The sequence below is a fragment of the Carlito syrichta genome, unplaced genomic scaffold (genome assembly GCF_000164805.1).
Source record: "Carlito syrichta isolate Samal-C Ts95f unplaced genomic scaffold, Tarsius_syrichta-2.0.1 Scaffold287526, whole genome shotgun sequence".
Lineage (NCBI taxonomy): Eukaryota > Metazoa > Chordata > Mammalia > Primates > Tarsiidae > Carlito > Carlito syrichta.
This window is the reverse complement of record NW_007231622.1, coordinates 390,403-408,172: the sequence shown is the minus strand read 5'-3', so window position 1 is coordinate 408,172 and position 17,770 is coordinate 390,403. Positions and strand designations below refer to the sequence as shown.

Genomic DNA, 17,770 nt, shown 5'->3' with positions numbered 1-17,770 from the left:
GCGATCGTCCGCCTCAGCCTTCCAAGTAGCTGGAACTACAGGCGTGCGCTACCACGCCCGGCTAATTTTTTGATTTATTGTAGAGATGAGGTCTCGCCAAGTTGCCCGGGTAGGTCTCGAACCAGAGGGCTCAGGCAATCCACTCACCTTAGCCTCCCAAAGCACAGGATTATAAGCTGAGCCACCGAGCCCAGCTAAACTTGATATTTTTAAGTGAAAATATTCCTTTTGGAAGTAAAGACATATATAAAGAGAAACAATAAGCAGTAAAGAGAAACATTCACCATGTCTGCTAACTACATAGTATTTTCATAGGTTTAGAGTATGCTGAATATACAGAATACACATATGTGTGCGCACACACACACGCATATTCATTTCTGTATAACTGGGCTATACCTCTCTTCTCAACATCATATTTTCTTCCCAAAAAACTGATTGTTGTGTCGTTCATAATCTACTGCTAATTAAAACATGCAGTACATGAAACTGGGGTTCAAGAGGATGGCATATTTTGCTGCAATAATGACTGATTTTCTTTCTGCATATTATTAATTTGCAGGTGTCCCTAGTTTAGCCTCTTTGTTGTCATACTTTAGTACTATAAAGTTTGACAGTTATGTTTAGATTCCCTATGGTGGAAAGGCAATTTAATTATCTTGCAGAAATGACACACAACTAACAACCCTTTGAGTGGGCCTAGAGACTGGTTGTGAAATCAAATACAGTCTCACAGGTATAGGTTTATCAGAGCTTTCATATTCCCAAGGAATTATTGATGATTCTGAAGAAGGCAATGCACTATTAAATCATGGAACACTGACTGATCACCTGGTTAAGCCCTTCACAGCTGCAAGAACAGATTCTATTTGAAGACTTACTTCTCTTCTTGAAAATTCCATAGATAAACGTTACATGATCTTCCTCAATAGAACCTTTGAGCATTTCATGATTCTTATGCTAAGATTTTTTACAAATCCAGTCTCTTTTCTTAAAAAAAAAACTGTTCTTTTCTCTCTCTCTTACTCTGTTTCAATAGAGACAGGGTCTCGCTCTGTCACCCAAGTTGGAGTGCAGTGACATAATCACAGCTCACTGCAGCCTCAAACTCCTGGGTTCAAATGATCTTCCTGCCTCAGCCTCCCAAAGTGCTGAGATTACATGTGTGAGCCACTGTGCCTGGCTTCATTCTCTTCTAATCCATATTCTATTTGTCCTTTCTTGATCAGTCAGTCATGAACACAATTAACAGTCACTTTTAGCCCATAAAATTGAAAACAGTGGCTAAGTTAATCCTTAGCCTTCTTTCCTTAAAGCTTGAAATCTCTAATTTCTTTAATAATCTACATTTATTTAATCACAATCATTCTTTTCTGAATTTTCTCATCCCCTAACCTCCCATTTTTGGGCAAGTGCATGTTTTTATTTCTCTTTTGCTATTAAAATGGGACATAATTATCGAATAAAGGCAAAATACATGAAAATAAAGAGGATTACTCTCTAGCCTATGCATGTTGAATGTCTTTCAATATAATGGCATTTCTTTCTTTTTTTTGTCTTTTTTTCTTTTTTAAATATCAGGAGTCATTTTTGTGGTCAGCCATCACTACCAACGGGTTTCTGTCTAGCTAGTCATCCTTCCTTACTCTCCATCCAGTATTTGTTTCTGATATCACCATCATGGCATTCTAGTAACTTCAGATGAGATTACATGAATAATCTCTCCCAAGGCAATTTCTGTCAAACAGTCAAATTACATTGTTTCAGCAAACTCAACACCAAAGTGCTAACATTTTTCAAAATGTCATTTTCAAAGCATTCATCTGTTCAGTAAAAAATGACTGGGTGAGTTGTGGCTAACAGGGCTGCTAGACATCTAGTTCTCATATAAGGTGAATAATGTATTTTCATAATTCTGTTTATAGCACAGGCTGTGAGATTTTGAAACCCACGTTATCTAGTCATTGAGGCTATTTATCTGTCCTATTCTAAGTACTTCCATTAATAAAGCCATACTGCAATTTTAAATATTGTTTTCCTAAGCACAAGAAGGCATTCTCTGATGGCCTCCAAGAGAATGTATGTAAGCAAGTGCATATAACAAAAAAGTATGCTTTTGGATAGACTGGAATGACTCAGTTTTTCTTTTGTAGAAATACAGACGATAATATCAAGATCAGTGGACTACAGAAAGATTGCAACAGAAGGTTTTAATGAGATGGCAGGTAGTACTTATAGCACATGAGTTTTAACAAAATTAGCTAGCTTTTAATTTATTACGTCAACAGTTATAGCTAACGCATATATTTTCAAACACCCTTCATGTAGATTATTCTAATATATAAAAACCATAATAGAAATATTAAGTTTGCTAGGAAAAAGGAAAAGAATCTAGATATTTTCCTGATTAAAATAGGAATGACTAGTAAAAAAGAAACATGAATTTGTCATTACTGACTTTAAATATCAGACTAAAGGTCTAGATTTGTCTATAATTAGGTTTTGTAGTAAGTTCTCTTTCATGAAACCTCTTTTACTTAAAAGGAATTAGGTCAGATTTTTACAAAGGCAGTAAGAGTATTTGTGACAGATTTATTCAAATTCTCCATTGTTCAATTTAAAACGTGCCCTTTTCTTTCCTATAGCTAGTGCTGAATAATAAAAAGTGACCCTGGTTGCTGACTACCACTGGTAATAAGTCATTTCTGATGAGGCGCAAATGGAGATAACATTTCCTTATTTCCTTCCTTCCTTCCTTCCTTTCCTTCCCTCCCTCCCTCCCTCCCGCCCTACAGATACAAGTTGGAAACATAATTTATCAGGCACAAATCCTTGCTCCAGATTTTCAGACTGGTAGGAGAGATAAGATGTATGTATACTCAAGTAACTATTAACTTGTATCAGGAAGGAGAAAAAAAAAGACTATCATAATTCAGAGTAGGAATGTGAATAACTCTAGTTCTTAACCCAGTGCATTTTTAAGTTAAAATGCACCTTTCAGGAGTATCTAAGTAACATTCAAAAACACTCTACAATTGAAAGCAACAGAGGAACTTATAAAATCTGTGGCTGTTAAGATGGCCACATAAAACTCAACCTTTCCATTCTGGCTTTGACTTAATTTAGAATTCGGCTTTCCTTTCTGTTCAACAAAATTATTTTCAAAGACAGATTGGAAAAACATGGTCTTGACCTGGATCAATCACATCAATTTTTCTTCAAGATTTTAAAAATACATAATTTCCAAATGTATGTTTTCACCGGTTATAAATGTAAAACACAATCAATATATAAATCCAGACCAAAAAAGGAGATTAAAAAATTCACTCCTAGAGCCTCCACCCAGATAAAACTGTTAATTTTTATCATGTTAAATAGAAAACACATAAAATTTAGTGGATGTACTATCTTATGAATATTCTACACTGGATTCAAGGGAAAGAAATCTGTTCACTATGTATTCAAGACTATTTTCTTGTAAAATCTCACAGATGCTTATCTGACATATAGTATCACTAAAAAATCTAAATGTAATGCCATGAATAAGAAAAATAAGAGGCGTTGTAAATGAAGAGACTGTTGTACGACTCAAATGTTATACAACTTCTAAATTATGAAATTATACCAGAATAAAATTTTTTTAAAATTGTGGCCCAGAACACACGCCAAAATTGCTCAAACCCCCAAAGTAGGACGCCAGTGTATAAAACAGTGCACAATATTTTACTCTGTGTCTAATTATTACTCTGGACAACTGGGCTTTCCAGACAAAACAATGCATATATAGAAGAAGGGATTGCCAGCAGGATGGTGTGGAGGAGAAGTTTCCAAACCTTCTTTTTCTTTGTGCTTATTGTCTCAGTAATTTTTTTATGGTGCTCCAAGGCTAAAAGAAATAGCTAATAATTCCTTTAATTACATAGTTAGGGTCAAACAACTTAATAAATATATATTTCCTAAGAATTTACTAGCCATTTAAAAACTACCCATAAACTGAAAGAAATGTATTTTTCTTTCATTATTAAATAACAGCAACTACTTACTAACAGGACATATGCTGCTTTTTTTCTTTTTCACTCCTTTATTCTTTCTCCAGGACATGTGCTTCTGATGGGTACTGCATGGCTTCTCAAATCTTGGAATCAGATCCGGCACCCTTACCCCTATTTCCTGTTCCATACTAATTTTTTTTTTTAATCACAGCAACTGCCTAAAAGCTAACTTTGCAAAGATATCATGTCCCCCAAAAGAATGCAGCAAATCTGATGCTGAAAGTGAGAACTTCCTAGAACTAGAGGTTCAAGTAGTGTCTGACAGATGTTGCGTATCCCTGTGCTGCCCTGTGAGTTTGCTGTGGCACTCCAGAGCAGCTAGCTTGGTGCACAGTTGGTAATTATGGGTTTAGGACCATCTTATCCCATTGCTCTATTGTCACTGTAAAAGTGGTAGAACTCGCAAATACATGGCTGTATTGAAAGATTTGATGCCTCTGATGTGTAACAGCTGGTTCTTTTATTACAGAGTACAGAGATCCAAACTGATAACATGTAGAATTCCTTAATTATATGTAGGTAAAAGGAGCCTTCTTATGGACTCTCATGGAACATACATGCTACTGGGCAACAGGTCCCTACAGAGCCACTTTCCGACTCTTATTTACTTCTACTGATTCAGATGTTTAGCATAACAATTAATCCTACAATCTGCCTTTATAACAAATAATTCCATAATTAAAGACATACTGCAAAAGGTGACTGAATACTAATTGCAAATATAATTTAAAATATGCATCTTAAGCAACCTTTTGTTAGCGGAAAGGAAGCAGCAATAACAGAGTCCTATTGGTTTATATAATTACCTGTCACAGTAATTTTTAAAAGATCCTGTGGTAGGTAGAGTAATACTCTCCTTCCCTCAAACATTCTCATGACAATCTCTGGAATTTGTGAATATGTTACTTTACAAGGCAAAAGGGATTAAGGCTGAATGGAATTAAAGTTGCGAATCAGCTGATCTTAAAATTGAGAGATGACCCCAGGTTATGTGGGTAGGCCCAATGTAATCACAGGGATCCTTAAATGTGAAAGTTGAAGGGGAGGAGGAGGAGAAAGAGGGTAAAAGGGGAGAGCTTAGAGGGAGACAAAACTATGGAAGAAAGGCGCAGACAATGCAAAGTGAAAAGGACCTGATCCCCTGTTGCAGGCTTTGAAGACGGAGCACAGGATGTAAGCCAAGGAATGTAGGTAGCCTCTAGAAGCTGGAAAAGGCAAGGAAACAGATTCTTTCCCAGAGTCTGTTCATGTTCTGATTTTTGCCCAGTGAGGCCTGTGTTGAACTTCTAACAGAAGTTGTAGGACAGTTGTATGGAAACATAGGATAATATATTTGTGTTGTTTTAAGCAACCAAATTTGTATAACTTATTACAGTAGCAATAGAAAACAACAATTAAAAAAAAACAGCAACTACACATATTTCAGATCAATTAGCAGAGTAAGCTAGCTAAAATACACGTCCAACAGGTATTTCCAGTAAGTTTTGTTTTGTGTTAATGACATAAAACTAAATATAAAATAAACCTACAGGTGCTGGATTCAAAGAATTCTACTTTACACATCATAGCATAGCTTTTTGCCTTTGTTAATTTGTCTCATTGTCTAACAATGATGTCTTGACTCTAACCAAGATAAAAATCTTTGTATTACACAGTGATATGAATTTCAAATAAAGAACAAACAAATATAAACTTTTCCATATTGTCTGTTTAGGTTAAAAATTATACTTCTTTTCCATATGCAAAATACCAATTAAAATATTTTTAGTTATTTCTTGAACTCTTAGATGGAAAGATGGTTTGATAACTGGACAAGAAAAACTGTTTTGTATACTTAAAAATCACTTACAGAAGGCAAGAAAAAGCCTTACTGTCAGAGTATGTATATTTCTATAACCTAAAAATATTTATTCAAAGTTAAAAAATAGCCTGTGATCACCTGTAGTTAAAGGCAGGTGTGTGATGCTGTTCAAGCAGGTCAGGGTGAACCACGTGGATGATAGGGTAGCCCCAGAAAACAGAAGGAGAAGAATTAGTTTCAGCATACCTCTGATAAAATCTGCAAACCTGTAAAGAAAAAAATGTTCTTTTAATTCTGGATTTTTAGGTATAGTTTAAATCAATGACACTTTCATTAAACAATTACTTGAAGACTTTTCCACGCATTTTTAAAAGCTAGTTTTCTGTTTGTTTGGTTTTTCAACTGACAAATTTTCTTGTGTGTGTGATGTTACTCTGTGGTAAATTTTTTTCTCTCTCTTACAAAATACACAAAATGTCGTCTCTGTTCAGGATCTGTGACTGATAGGATGGATTCTGAGTTATTAAATGCCACTTTTATTTTTTTATTATACATTCCAAACATTCTATAATGAATGAGCACCTTCCAGTTTTATTCCAGTTTTATAATAGGCTAATTTGCTGACTTAAGACTAGCAAAGATGGCTCTCCTCAAATTCAAATGCAGAGAACAGATACAAATAAAATGACTATGCCAGTCTTTGAGGTACTATATAGTCTTGTGCCTGCCTTTGCTCTCCCTTTTCCTTATCATTTTCCAGTTGAATGGCTGTGCTTCTGTTTCTCATATGTGCAAGGTTGCTTCCCATGTCAATATGCAGTGTCTGTACTTGTCTTGTCTGTCTGGAATGCTGGTTCCCCCAGATCTTCACACAACCTACTCCTGTTTATTCCTGAGGCCACTCAGGCCTCAGTTCAACAAAGCGTTCCATGCTCACTGAAGAAGTCCTCCCACCCAATTCCCACATTCTGCTCTATTTCTTTATAGCTTTTTTCTCTATTGAAAGTTATCTCATTTTTGCATTTGTTTATTTTTTCTTTCCTACCAGACTTTAAGCTTCCTGAGAGCAAGAATACACCTCTAGAATAGTGAACATTAAGCTACAAAGCTTAGGACTTTTACAGCATTTTAAGTTCTCAAAATCCCTGCCTTTTCCTTAATTAACACAAAACTAAAAGGCACCTGGTAGAGATGCTTATCATTTAGTTATGCCAAAAAGTTTTCCCACTTGCCAATTGCTTTTCCTCACCTGCAGAATAGCCATTGTTTGTATAGGCACAGTCCTCTGGCTATGCCTACACACAATTTATTAATATTCTGCCCTTCAGAATTGCTCCTATTGTAGAAAAGTTGATCAAATCTCAAATAACATTTACTATGTTCTACTTTGAATCTTTAAAATTGATTTTAATTTCTACTGGAATGATGTGACTGTTCTTCTGAACCCTTTCAGCACTATCTCCTGTTTTGCACTTATTTGAAATGATATGGTTAATCATGTTTGTAAACATTTTCTAGACTAAGATGACATCCTATGAGAGCTGATGCCATCTTTTGGTGGGAAAAAATTGATGCACTTTTGCCCAGTGACTTAGGTTTGTCCCCATCTATAAAAGTTCACAAGCAAAAAATTCTTATGTATTCAGAAAAAGGTTTCCCAGTTTGATAGATATGTCCCTCAAAAAAATCCAAAATTTTGTTTTACCAAACACTTTTCTGGTTTAAATTTTGGTACACTGCATAAACTTATTTGTAAGATAGGCAGATGATGACAAGGTAGGAGAGAATAAAACAGCTTTCTGATCAAATCAGAGTTGAACTTCAAGAAAGTTTCATGGAGCCAGATCATACAAGAATAAACTGACTACTGTAGTCTACTACTTTCGGAGACCCAGTGCTTTCAAACAGGTTGATACCTCTAAAGAATATTATCAGGACCGAAGTAGTACTTTTAATAGTGGTCTTTAACAACATAATTACCAAAAAACACCCAAAGCAATCATGTCTATAGGGATATCCCATTCTATGGAATTCCAAAAGTGGCATCATGAAAATAATTCTATTTTTAAAATTTATTCTTATTTTTTAATTTTTTTAATTTTTAATTTTAAAGATATGGGGTATAATTCTGGGTTAGGTACAAATGTTCATTATGCAGGTACACTTGTTGATGAAGTGTGCCCCCCTCACTTGACAGTTTCCTACTACTGCCAGTCCCTCCCCCACCCCCGGAAAATAATTTTAGAATTGATTTTAGGGCCAGGTGTGGTGGCTCATGCCTGTAATCCCAACACTTTGAGAGGCCGAGGTGGGAAGATTGCTTGAGTTCAGGAGTTTAGAGACCAGCCTAGACAACATAGCAAGACATCATCTATACAAAAACTAAAAAAGTTAGCCAGGTGTGGTGGTGCATGCCTGCAGTCCCAGTTACCGGGAGGCTGAGGTGGAAGGATCATCTGAGCTCAGGAGGTTGACACTGTGGTAAGCTGTGACTGTGCCCTACTGCACTCCAGCCTGGGCAACAAAGTAAGAGCCTGACTCAACAAACAAATAAATAAATAAAGTTGGGTTTAGACCTAAGAAATAACTAAAATTGAACCCATAATAGAGGTAATTTTTTTAGAACTTCCATTTCAACAAATTAAAAGCAGAAATGTTCTTATTCTATTTTTTCCTATAGTTTCAGCTATATATAGTTAAAATTAAAGGATTTAGAAAGAAAGTAAAGAGAAAGGAGCGTGTGAGATATCATTTTTGATACTTAATGGTTTCTTCTTGGACCCATTCTGTATTCAGAATAGGATCTGATCAATAATGACTTATTAAAATTGGCTTGGAGATTTTTTTTTTTTGAGTTGGAGTCTCACTCTGTCACCCAGACTGGAGTGCAGTGGCCGCTCCCGGCCACCACAGCCTCGACCTGCTGGGCTCTGGCGATCCTTCCGCCTCAGCCTTCCAAGTAGCTGGAACTATAGGTGCGTGCTATCACGCCCGGCTGATTTTTTAATTTATTGTAGAGATGAGGTCTCACCAAGTTGCCCAGGCGGGTCTCGAACCCGCGGGATCAGGCAATCCACTCACCCTAGCCTCCCAAAGCGTGGGATTACAGGCTGAGCCACCAAGCCCGGCTGCTTGGAGATTTAATTAGAAAAATTAGGTATGATTCTTGTCAAAATGTGACAAGTTAACATATTTTAGAATCAGTGACTTTCTACAAATATTTTCCTATCCCTCTTATTTTGCTTTTAAATTTTAAAAATCCCTAACTTATAAAAACGTCAAATAAAGTGATTAGAAATTACAGTGTCCAGCCGGGCTCGGTGGCTCAGCCTGTAATCCCACGCTTTGGGAGGCTAGGGTGAGTGGATTGCCTGATCCCGCGGGTTCGAGACCCGCCTGGGCAACTTGGTGAGACCTCATCTCTACAATAAATCAAAAAATCAGCCGGGCGTGGTAGCACATTCCTGTAATTCCGGCGACTCAGAAGGCTGAGGCGGAAGGATCGCAGGAGCCCAGCAGGTCGAGGCTGCGGTGGCCGGGAGCGGCCACTGCACTCCAGTCTGGGCGACAGAGACTCCAACTCAAAAAATAAAAATAAAAAAGAAATTACAGTGTCAATTTATTCTTTCATTATCCTAGAAATATTATGCAAACTGTAAGGTCTAGATATAATATTACACTGTGTCAATTTTGTTGAAGAATTTAGGTATTGAGCTGACTTATATATCTTATTTGATCTCCCAAATATGTCATTAGATTCTCCTCTTCCTGGTAAAGTTGATTGCCTAATTTTGTTTTTGATTAAAAAGGGTAAAATGATTTGGGAAGTGAATGAATATTATCTCTTTGGAAAGACCGAGAGTAGTTTTATAGGCAATTACTTAAAAGAGTGACATTTTCATTCTTTTTCTTTTTCTAGAATAAATGAGACCTTTTTCCTTTTTCTGACTCATTCTAAAAATGTATTGTCATAACAGGTTAAGATCAAAAAGAGTTTGATGAAACTAAAAGTCTTTACTGTTTTAATCCAGATGAAATAACCATATGGATACAAATGCCAAAAGAAGATCAGAAATAAATATCAGCTAATTAGGATACTATCTTTTTCATGGAAAATTCTAAAGTTGCTCTCACAAATGATTCTTCTCAACTGTTTTTTAGTCTTCACAACTGTTTATTTACCTTTATTGTTATATCACCTTCTTTGGGTTTCACTTGTAGATGTCATTCTCTAATAATATTTAGAGAGACAGCATAAACAGTAGAAATACATTTCCAGTTTTCAAAAAACATTTTAGGAAGCACTACTCCAGAGGTTTCTTGTAGCAGCAACTTTTATCTAATGCATGTGAATTTTCTTGCAGTCTGAACAAGTGCTTTTTTCTGACTTTTGCCTGACTTTTCTTGGAATTTTAATGTTTATTTAGGGGAGCCTATTTTGCTTTAGGCATTCCCCCCATTTCTGTCCACTCACATGTTTAACAAAATATTCTCACCTTGCCATAGCTATTCCAACAACACAGCCTCCAACTATGGACCAAAATCCAATCCAGCCAGCATCCACCTGTTAAGAAAGTAGCAGACACATTTAATACAATAATATTGTAATTTAGAAGAAATGAAAAAAAAATCCTCTATAATCAATAATGCTAATGGCTAAATGGCAACAAATATAGGAAATACAACTTAGGAAAATAGGTAAAATGAAAAAGGCTTCATGTGTAATAAGTTTATACAAACTTATCTAAGAAAATATGCCCTTGATTAACTTTTTACTGCAATATTTAAATCAAAAATTAATGTCATAAAACAAATATGTTTCAAGTAGGTACCACACGCCTAACATTATATTAGGATATCTTAAGAAAAGAAAAAAGGATGGAAGATGGTCACTGACCTCAAAAAGTTTAAATATAACCACGTACAGGTAATAAATAGGCGTTAAAACATGGGGCAACGAAGAATGAACCAAGAGATGAGAGTGAGAGTGAGAGGATAGAGGAAGAGAAGCTGAGCTGGGTTTCAAGTGTGCATAACTTGCGCCTCTTTTGAGAAAACATTTCTAGTCCTGCCATTTACTAGCTGTGTGACCCCAGGAAAATTATGTCTTCTTACCTAAAAAATAGATTACATGAGATAATTTGCATATAGGACTTAACTCAGTGGCCAGCACACAGGAAGTGCTCAAAAAATGTTAGCTGTTATTATTATTATCATATGATGCTTCCCTGTCCATCTTGTCTCTTTCCTACCATCATGGCCATTCTTTTTCAGAGCAATCTACAAATGCTGCCTACATCTCCTCATCATTTGTGCATCTTTAACTTTTATTATGTCTTGGCTTCTGTTCCAGCTCATTCTCTCAGCGTCTGCATTAGCAGAATGGGAATAATAGTCTTTCGGAAGGGTAAGGTAATAAATGTAAAGTGTTCAATATATGCTAGCTGTTGTCATCACTTGAAATTCCATGTGTTCCTAACAATATTTGTGCATCTTGTCTCCTTTTCCTCTTCCTGCAACCACTAGACTTGCTTTTACTACTTTATTCCTTCATTCTTGACTCTCGTAATGGTCTTCTTAAATGGTCTTCACAATCTATTTTGCACACTGTTACTCAAATAATTATCCCAATCATTCCACTTCCCTACTTAGAAATAGTGACTGGCTTTCCTTGTGGCTAACAGGACCACTCCAAACTGGATCTCACACTTAAGTTGTGTGCTAACTTCTATGTTTTATTGCTTTTTTGAATCCTATTTTTCATTACACTTGTGACAGGGATTGCCAGCTGTCCATCAAGTATGTTATCTTCTTCTACCTGGGTTCTTAGCTAGATTATACGTCCCAGTTCCTATCGGTACATCTGATCATGTGACATTAATAAAAGTGAGCAGAAGTGAGATGTACCGCCTCCAGATAAGTAGCTAGAAGACAGTAATCTGCCTTCCCCATGCTCTCTTTTCCTTTCTGCCAGTTGCAGTCTGGATGTGGTTGCCCAGCTGTACCCATGCAAATAATGACAAGGTCCTAGGGGTCAGAAGGGATACAAAGTGGAAGCAGCCTGGGTCTCCAACTCGGCATGAGGAAGTGAACTGTCCAAACTGTTGACAACTTTCATAGATTATTATGCTGTCTAGATTGCTATGTGAATGACAAATACATTTCTTTTTAAGTCTCAGAATTTTGGGGGTCTGCTTCTCACAGCAGCTTAGCCGACTCTTAACATAATAAAGTTATTGTGTTACTTTATACAAGTCTTTTGCTCTACTGGTGTTTGCTGTCAGAAGCAAATACTTTGCAGAAAGAAAACATCTAGAGTTTTTCATACTATTGGCATTTGGGGTAAGAGAATTCTCTGTTCTGCAGTACTACCCCTCTCATTGCAGGGCATTTAATATTTATCATCCAAGACCCATTCAATTAGGTCCCCATAAACATTTCCATCTATTCCCTGGGTGAGTGGGGTCCTGAGTCAGGCTAAGGACCATGTGGCTATAGAGATCCTTGTACCTTCAGCTCATGTTGTGCCTTTTTGCTTCCTTTGTTCATGACATTTGTTTTACTTAATAAAATTTTACTTAATAATTAATTAAAATGGGCAACCCCCTGGGGTCCCCTCCCACTGTGGGAGCTTTGCTGTACTCTCAATAAATTCTGCTTTCTCAAAAAAAAAAATAATTAAAGTTTTTTCTTTGCTGTAACTTTTTTTGCTTTCGTTACATTTCACTTTATATAATACCTAGGGTGACTCATGGTCTCTACATCACAGTTTTTACAGAGGAAGCTACTTGGAAGGGTTTCTTTACAGTATGAAGCATAGATGTATAAAATTGGTATTATTTAAATGGGTAGGTACACTTGTCCTTATCAGAACTGAGCAGACTTGGTATATTTGCCATCCAGAACAACAGGTCAGAAAACTAAAGGAGGGCTTTCTTCTATGGTAAAAATATTGCTATAGTATGAATGGATGTATACTCCTAAAATTAAAGTGTTGGAACTTATTGCCCAATGTGATCATTTAAAAGGTGGAGCCTTGTGGAGGCAATTAAGTCTAGGGCTCTGCCCTCATAAATGTGATGAATGCTGCCTTGTCCTTTTTGCCATGTGAGGATGCAGCATGAAAGTGTCATTCTGGAAGCAGACAGTGAGCCCTCATCAGGTACCAAACCTGCTGGTGCGCTGACTTGGACTTCTCAGACTCCAGACTATGAGACATAAATTTCTACTTATTTATAAATTACCCAGTCTGAGGTATTTTGTTACAGCAGCCTAAATGGACTCCGACAGCTACACCAGGTAATTTGAATTAATACTGTGGTTGAGAACTAGCAAATGTGGGGGGAAATTTACCTGAAGGCATGAGAGGGCTAACAACATAATCCAGAATGATGAAACCATGATGTAGGGTGGGAAGGGAACCCAGAGACAGAGGCCTGGTATTTGAAGACAGTTTTTCTTCCTTTAGGGTTGTCTGCTGATTTCGGAAAAGGTGGCTAAGGAGCTGAGAAGTAACTGATAGCCTCACTGAGCTAGCAAAGAAAAAAATATGGTTTGGGGACTGTTGTGGGGTAAAGTGGCCTTGTAAAAACTCCATGCTTTAATGAGGACTCTGAAGGGCTATACCCTAAGAGTTGGGGAAAATTGGAAATAGAACAGCATTCTAAGGGACTAGAGCCCAGCTTTAAACGATCTCAATCCCTGAAACCAGGTTTTCCTGCTAGGAAAAAACAAACCAAAAAAACCCCATGAAATTCTCTGGAGGAAAATAATATCATCTGGAAGCTTAAATTATCTCTACATCTTTTCATATACTATGTCTAGCACACAGTCAAAAATAATTGAAAATAAAGAGAGATTTTTTTTAAAAAGGTACCATGACTAGATACCAAAAATAAAAATAGACTCATAAGTGATCCAGATCATGGAATTATGAGATACACATTTTAAAGGACTATTTTTAATAGATTAAGAAAAGACCAATCAAGTATTTCTACAAAAATTTACAAACTATAAAAAGAACCAAATAGATTTTATAAATTAAAAATACAATAATTAAAATTAACACACAGATAAATTTAATAGTATAGTAGACAAAGTTGAAAACTAAAATAGTGAGTTGGAAGAAAAGCTAGATAAAAGATCCAGTTCAAAACAAAGAAAGGCAAAAGGACTGAAAATTCCAAAAAGAAAGTAAGAGACATAGGGAAAACAGCACAATGGCATAATATATAGTCAGAATACCCAAAAGACAAATGAGAAAAAAATGGATCATATGCTTTGAAGACATACTGACTAAGAATTTTCATAAGTAGAAAAAGGACATCAAACCCTAGATTCAAGGCATCCCATAAACCTAAAGTTAAATAAATTTTAGAAAAATGATCACCACCTAGTTACATCATGGGAAAAACCACTAAAACCAATAAACAGAAAATCTTAAAAGCAGCTAGCTTTTAAATTTGAAAGTTGACTTCTCAGTTGAAACAATGAAAGCCAGAAGAAAATGGGGTGATATTTTCAATGTACCAAAAGAAAATAACTCTAACCAAGAATTCTATGCCTAATAGCAACAAAAAAATTTTAAAATGAAGATAAAATGAAGACATTTCCAGATCAAAACAATATGATATAAAACAAATTCCAAACAAGAGAATTTGTTGCCAGCAGATCTGCATAATAAACAAACACTATTAGACAAAAGAAATGATCACAGATAGAATACTGCAGATAACGGAACGAAGAGCAACAAAATGAATAAATATGAGGGCATATCTAAGTGAATAATGACTCTGTAAATAATGTTTTATGCAGTTAAAATATACGATAATAATAGCACAAAAGATGGGAGAGGGTTAAATGAAGATAGAGAATTTAAAAAATCTTGAACTGTCCTGGAAAAGGTAAAAATTCTAACTTGTAATAAAGGTTGGTAAGTGTGCATTCTGTACTTTTTTTTCTCTTTTTTTGTGAGTTGGAATCTTACTGTGTCACCCAGACTGGAGTGCAGTGGCTGCTCCCGGCCACCGTAGCCTCGACCTGCTGGGCTCCGGCGATCCTTCCGCCTCAGCCTTCCAAGTAGCTGGAACTACAGGCACGCGCTACCACGCCTGGTTAATTTTTGATTTATTGCAGAGATGAGGTCTCGCCAAGTTGCCCAGGTGGGTCTCGAACCCACGGGCTCAGGCAATCCACTCACCTCAGCCTCCCAAAGGAGCGGGATTACAGGCTGAGCCACAGAGCCTGGCTGCATTCTGTACTTTCTAAGGTAACCATGAAATAGTAAAAGAGCCTATAACTACCGAGTAATAGGAGGGGGAAATTAAAATAATAAAAAATATTTAATCAATACAAAAGAAGGTAAGAAAGAAGAGAAAAAGGAAAGACTGGGTTGAACAAAATGAAAACCAATAGTAAGATGGTAGATTTAAACCCAACTTCATCAATTACATTAAATGTAAATAAACTAAATACTACAATTAAAACACAAAGATTATCAGACTGCATTAAAGAAAAAAATGACATGCAGCTTACAAGAGGTCTACTAAAGAAAGTCTGAAAGTAAAACAATGTAAAAAGAGATATCACACACACACTAACCAAAGAAAGCTGGTATAACAAATAGGTTTTAGGGCAAAAAGCATCACAAGAAATAAAGAATTCTTAATACAAATGAAAGGTTCAATTCACTGGTAAGATATGACAATTCTAGATTTATGTGCAGCTAATTACATAATCTTAAAATATATAAAGAAGATATTGACAGAAATAAAAAAGAGACAGACCAACTCATAATTGTGCAGAATTTTAACACACCTCTCAGTAACTGACAAAAATGAGTGAAGGTATAGAAGATATGAACAATACAATTTTTAAAACTGATCTAATTGACACATATAAAACACTATTTAAGAACTATAGAATACAATTGACCACATAGTGGGTCAACACATTTGAAAACACTAAAATCTTGAGTATATTCTATGAGTTAGTTAGAAATTAACAACAGTAACAACAAAAGATCTAGGAAACCTTCAACAGTGTGTAGATTAAGAATGTCTTTCTAAATAATCTAGTATTTAAATTCACTCTGGAAATTAGAAAGTACTTTAAAAGAATTAATAATGAAAATGATACTTAGTAAAACTTATGAGATGAATTATTTTGCAAATGCTAAAGAAATTAAATCCATATTTAAAATCTTTTCACAAATAAATTTACTATATAGCTTCACTAGTGAATTCTACTAAATATTTAGGGGAAAACCAAAATATCAAAACCAGTAATCTTACACAAACTCTTCCAATAAGAGAAAAAGAGGAAATACTTACTAAATTGTTTTTTGAGACCAGTATAAAACCTCAATACTAAAATTGATGCTAAAATTGACAAGGACAGGACAAGAAAGAAAAATTATAGCCCAATCTCATTTGTGAATTTAACCACAAAAAAATAAGAGCAAACTTAATTCAGTGACATGTAAAAAGTATAATAAATCACTGACAAATTAGATTTAGTCCAGGAATGCAAAGTGGCTTAACATTTAGTAATCAATAGATTTAATGTGTCATACCAATCGTTTAAAGAACAACACTGACCATCTATCTTACTGTTGAATTTTACTGAATGTATTTTTTCTATTTGTCATTAGTTGCAATTGATATAAGTATATATGTACAGAGGCCAAAATATTTATGGACAAAATAATAAGTGAGTTTTAACAAAGTTTTTGGACGTAAGGTCAGCTGTATTTCAAATTACTTGCAAAAGTCAGCGTTTTTCTATATGCCAGTCAACAGAAAAGAAATAAATTTTATAGACCAGTGAAATAGAATAGAGAACCCAGAAATAAATGCAAGCACTTACAGCTCACTCATTTTTTACAAAGGTATCAAACACAAACACTGGGGAATGAACAGTCTCCAATAAATGATACTGAAAACAGGATATTCATATACAAAATAATGAAATTAGATTCCTATATTTTACCATATGTAAAAAACAACTCAAAACGGATTAAAGACTTAAATGTAAGACCTGAAACCATGAAACTACTATAAGAAAACAATGGAAAAATGCTACAGGATATTGGTCTGGACAAAGATTGTTTTTTCTTTGAGTCAGGGTCTCAGTGCAGTGGCACAATCATGGTTCACTGCAACCTTAACCTCCTGGGCTCAGACAATCCTCCTGCCTCAGGCTCCAGAAGTATCTGGGGCTACAGGTATGTACCACCACACCCGGATAATTAAAAAAAATTTTTTTAGAGATGAGTTCCTGCACTCTTGGGCTCAAGTGATCCTCCTGCCTCAGCCTCCCAAAGTACTGAGATTATAAGCATGAGCCACTCACTGCACTTGGCCCTGAACTAAAACTTGTTGCACAGGCAATAAAAGCAGAAATAGATACATGGGATTGCATCAAGCTAAAAAGTTTGTGCACAGTAAAGGAATCAATCAACGGAGTAAAGAAACAACCAACAGAGTGGGAGAAAATATCTGCAACTATCTATCTGACAAGGGATTAATAACCAGAATATATGAGGAACTCAAATAACTCAATAGCAAAAAAGCCCAAATGATCCCATTTAAAAATGGGCAGAGGACCTGAGTAAGACATTTCTCAAAAGACGACACACAAGTGATCAACAGATATATCATTTTCAAATGGTATATTAAAATGTCAACATCACTAATTATCAGAGAAATGCAAATCAAAACCACAATGAGATATAATATCACCCCAGTTAGAATGGCTATTATTAAAATAAACAACAAACGCTGGCAAGAATGCAGAGAAAGGTACACTTGTACACTGTTGGTGGGAATGTAAAGTGGTATAGTCATTATGAAAAACAGTATGAGCCGGGCTCAGTGGCTCAGCCTGTAATCCCACGCCTTTGGGAGGCTGAGGTGAG

At 35.8% G+C, this 17,770-nt stretch overlaps 1 protein-coding gene across 1 annotated transcript in view; it reads right to left on the bottom strand.

The window, feature by feature from the left end:
- DIRC2 (disrupted in renal carcinoma 2) overlaps positions 1-17,770 on the bottom strand; it is an 86,097-nt gene that overhangs the window by 14,593 nt on the left and 53,734 nt on the right. The window contains exons 6-7 of the mRNA XM_008052802.2: positions 10,350-10,417; positions 5,992-6,119 (exon numbers count right to left, since the gene is read on the bottom strand). Of these exons, the coding sequence (XP_008050993.1) occupies positions 5,992-6,119; positions 10,350-10,417 (196 nt within the window). The remainder of the gene's footprint in view (positions 1-5,991; positions 6,120-10,349; positions 10,418-17,770) is intronic.